Genomic DNA, 863 nt, shown 5'->3' on the forward strand with positions numbered 1-863 from the left:
GGGGGCTGTTGGGTGTGTTGATGAGGTGAGCTGCTGGTACCAGGGGGCTAAAACCCGGTGGCAGTCGCCCATGACTTTAAAACAGATGTCGCTTCTCCCCCTCTCCCCCCTCCTACGGTTCAGTTCTCTGATACGCATGCAAACAGACACATTCCCACATTCGCACAATTCGCACACAGTCGCACGCATTCGCACGCATTCGCGCACAAACACACAATCTCTACCACTTCTTCGCTGCTGTTCTACTCCCCCCGTGTGAAGTTGTTCGTTGTGCACCCCAACCGTCCCTAACTGATCGATAACCACTTCACGGCTCGCACAGATCTCGAACATTACCTGTACACGCCCAACTACCTACCTACCAACCTACCTTCCTACCTACATGCACCCAGTTCAATGCACTGCCAGCTGGCCCGCTTGCTCTATCTACTCTTCACGCGTCTGGAGCCCAATGTAACCACCACATACACACACATTACCTCCACCCACCCCTACACTGGCGGACCACGCAGCAGACCCACTCACCCACCCCTTCCCGCTTTCACACCTCCCTTCCCTCCCGCTCTCTCCGCTCTCTTCCCTCCCGCTCCCTCTCCCTCGCAGGTTCACGGAGCTGGAGGACTGTCACGAAGACGTGGCCCTCCGCCACCTGCTGTGGACTGTCGTACGTGACTGGTCGGAGCTGACTGCCTCCTGGCTGGACTTCCCCTTCGAGCAGCTGCAGCCCGGGGTGATGGAGGAGCAGATCGGCTCCGTCAGCCGGGCGGTGTTCAAGATGGAGCGGGGGCTGGTGCCGAACAAGGTGAGGGGGGGGAGTGGGGAGTGGGGAGGTGGGGAGTTGAAATTACGGAGTCAAAAACCAG

General features: G+C 58.7%; 1 protein-coding gene across 1 annotated transcript in view; it reads left to right on the forward strand.

Annotated features, from left to right (window-relative positions):
• Positions 1-863, forward strand: part of VOLCADRAFT_102747 (dynein heavy chain 3) — a gene marked incomplete at its 5' end in the record, with an annotated part of 70080 nt that overhangs the window by 10349 nt on the left and 58868 nt on the right. Inside the window, one exon of the mRNA XM_002945732.1 lies at positions 604-802. Within this exon, the coding sequence (XP_002945778.1) occupies positions 604-802 (199 nt within the window). The remainder of the gene's footprint in view (positions 1-603; positions 803-863) is intronic.

Source organism: Volvox carteri (genome assembly GCF_000143455.1).
Source record: "Volvox carteri f. nagariensis unplaced genomic scaffold VOLCAscaffold_1, whole genome shotgun sequence".
Lineage (NCBI taxonomy): Eukaryota > Viridiplantae > Chlorophyta > Chlorophyceae > Chlamydomonadales > Volvocaceae > Volvox > Volvox carteri.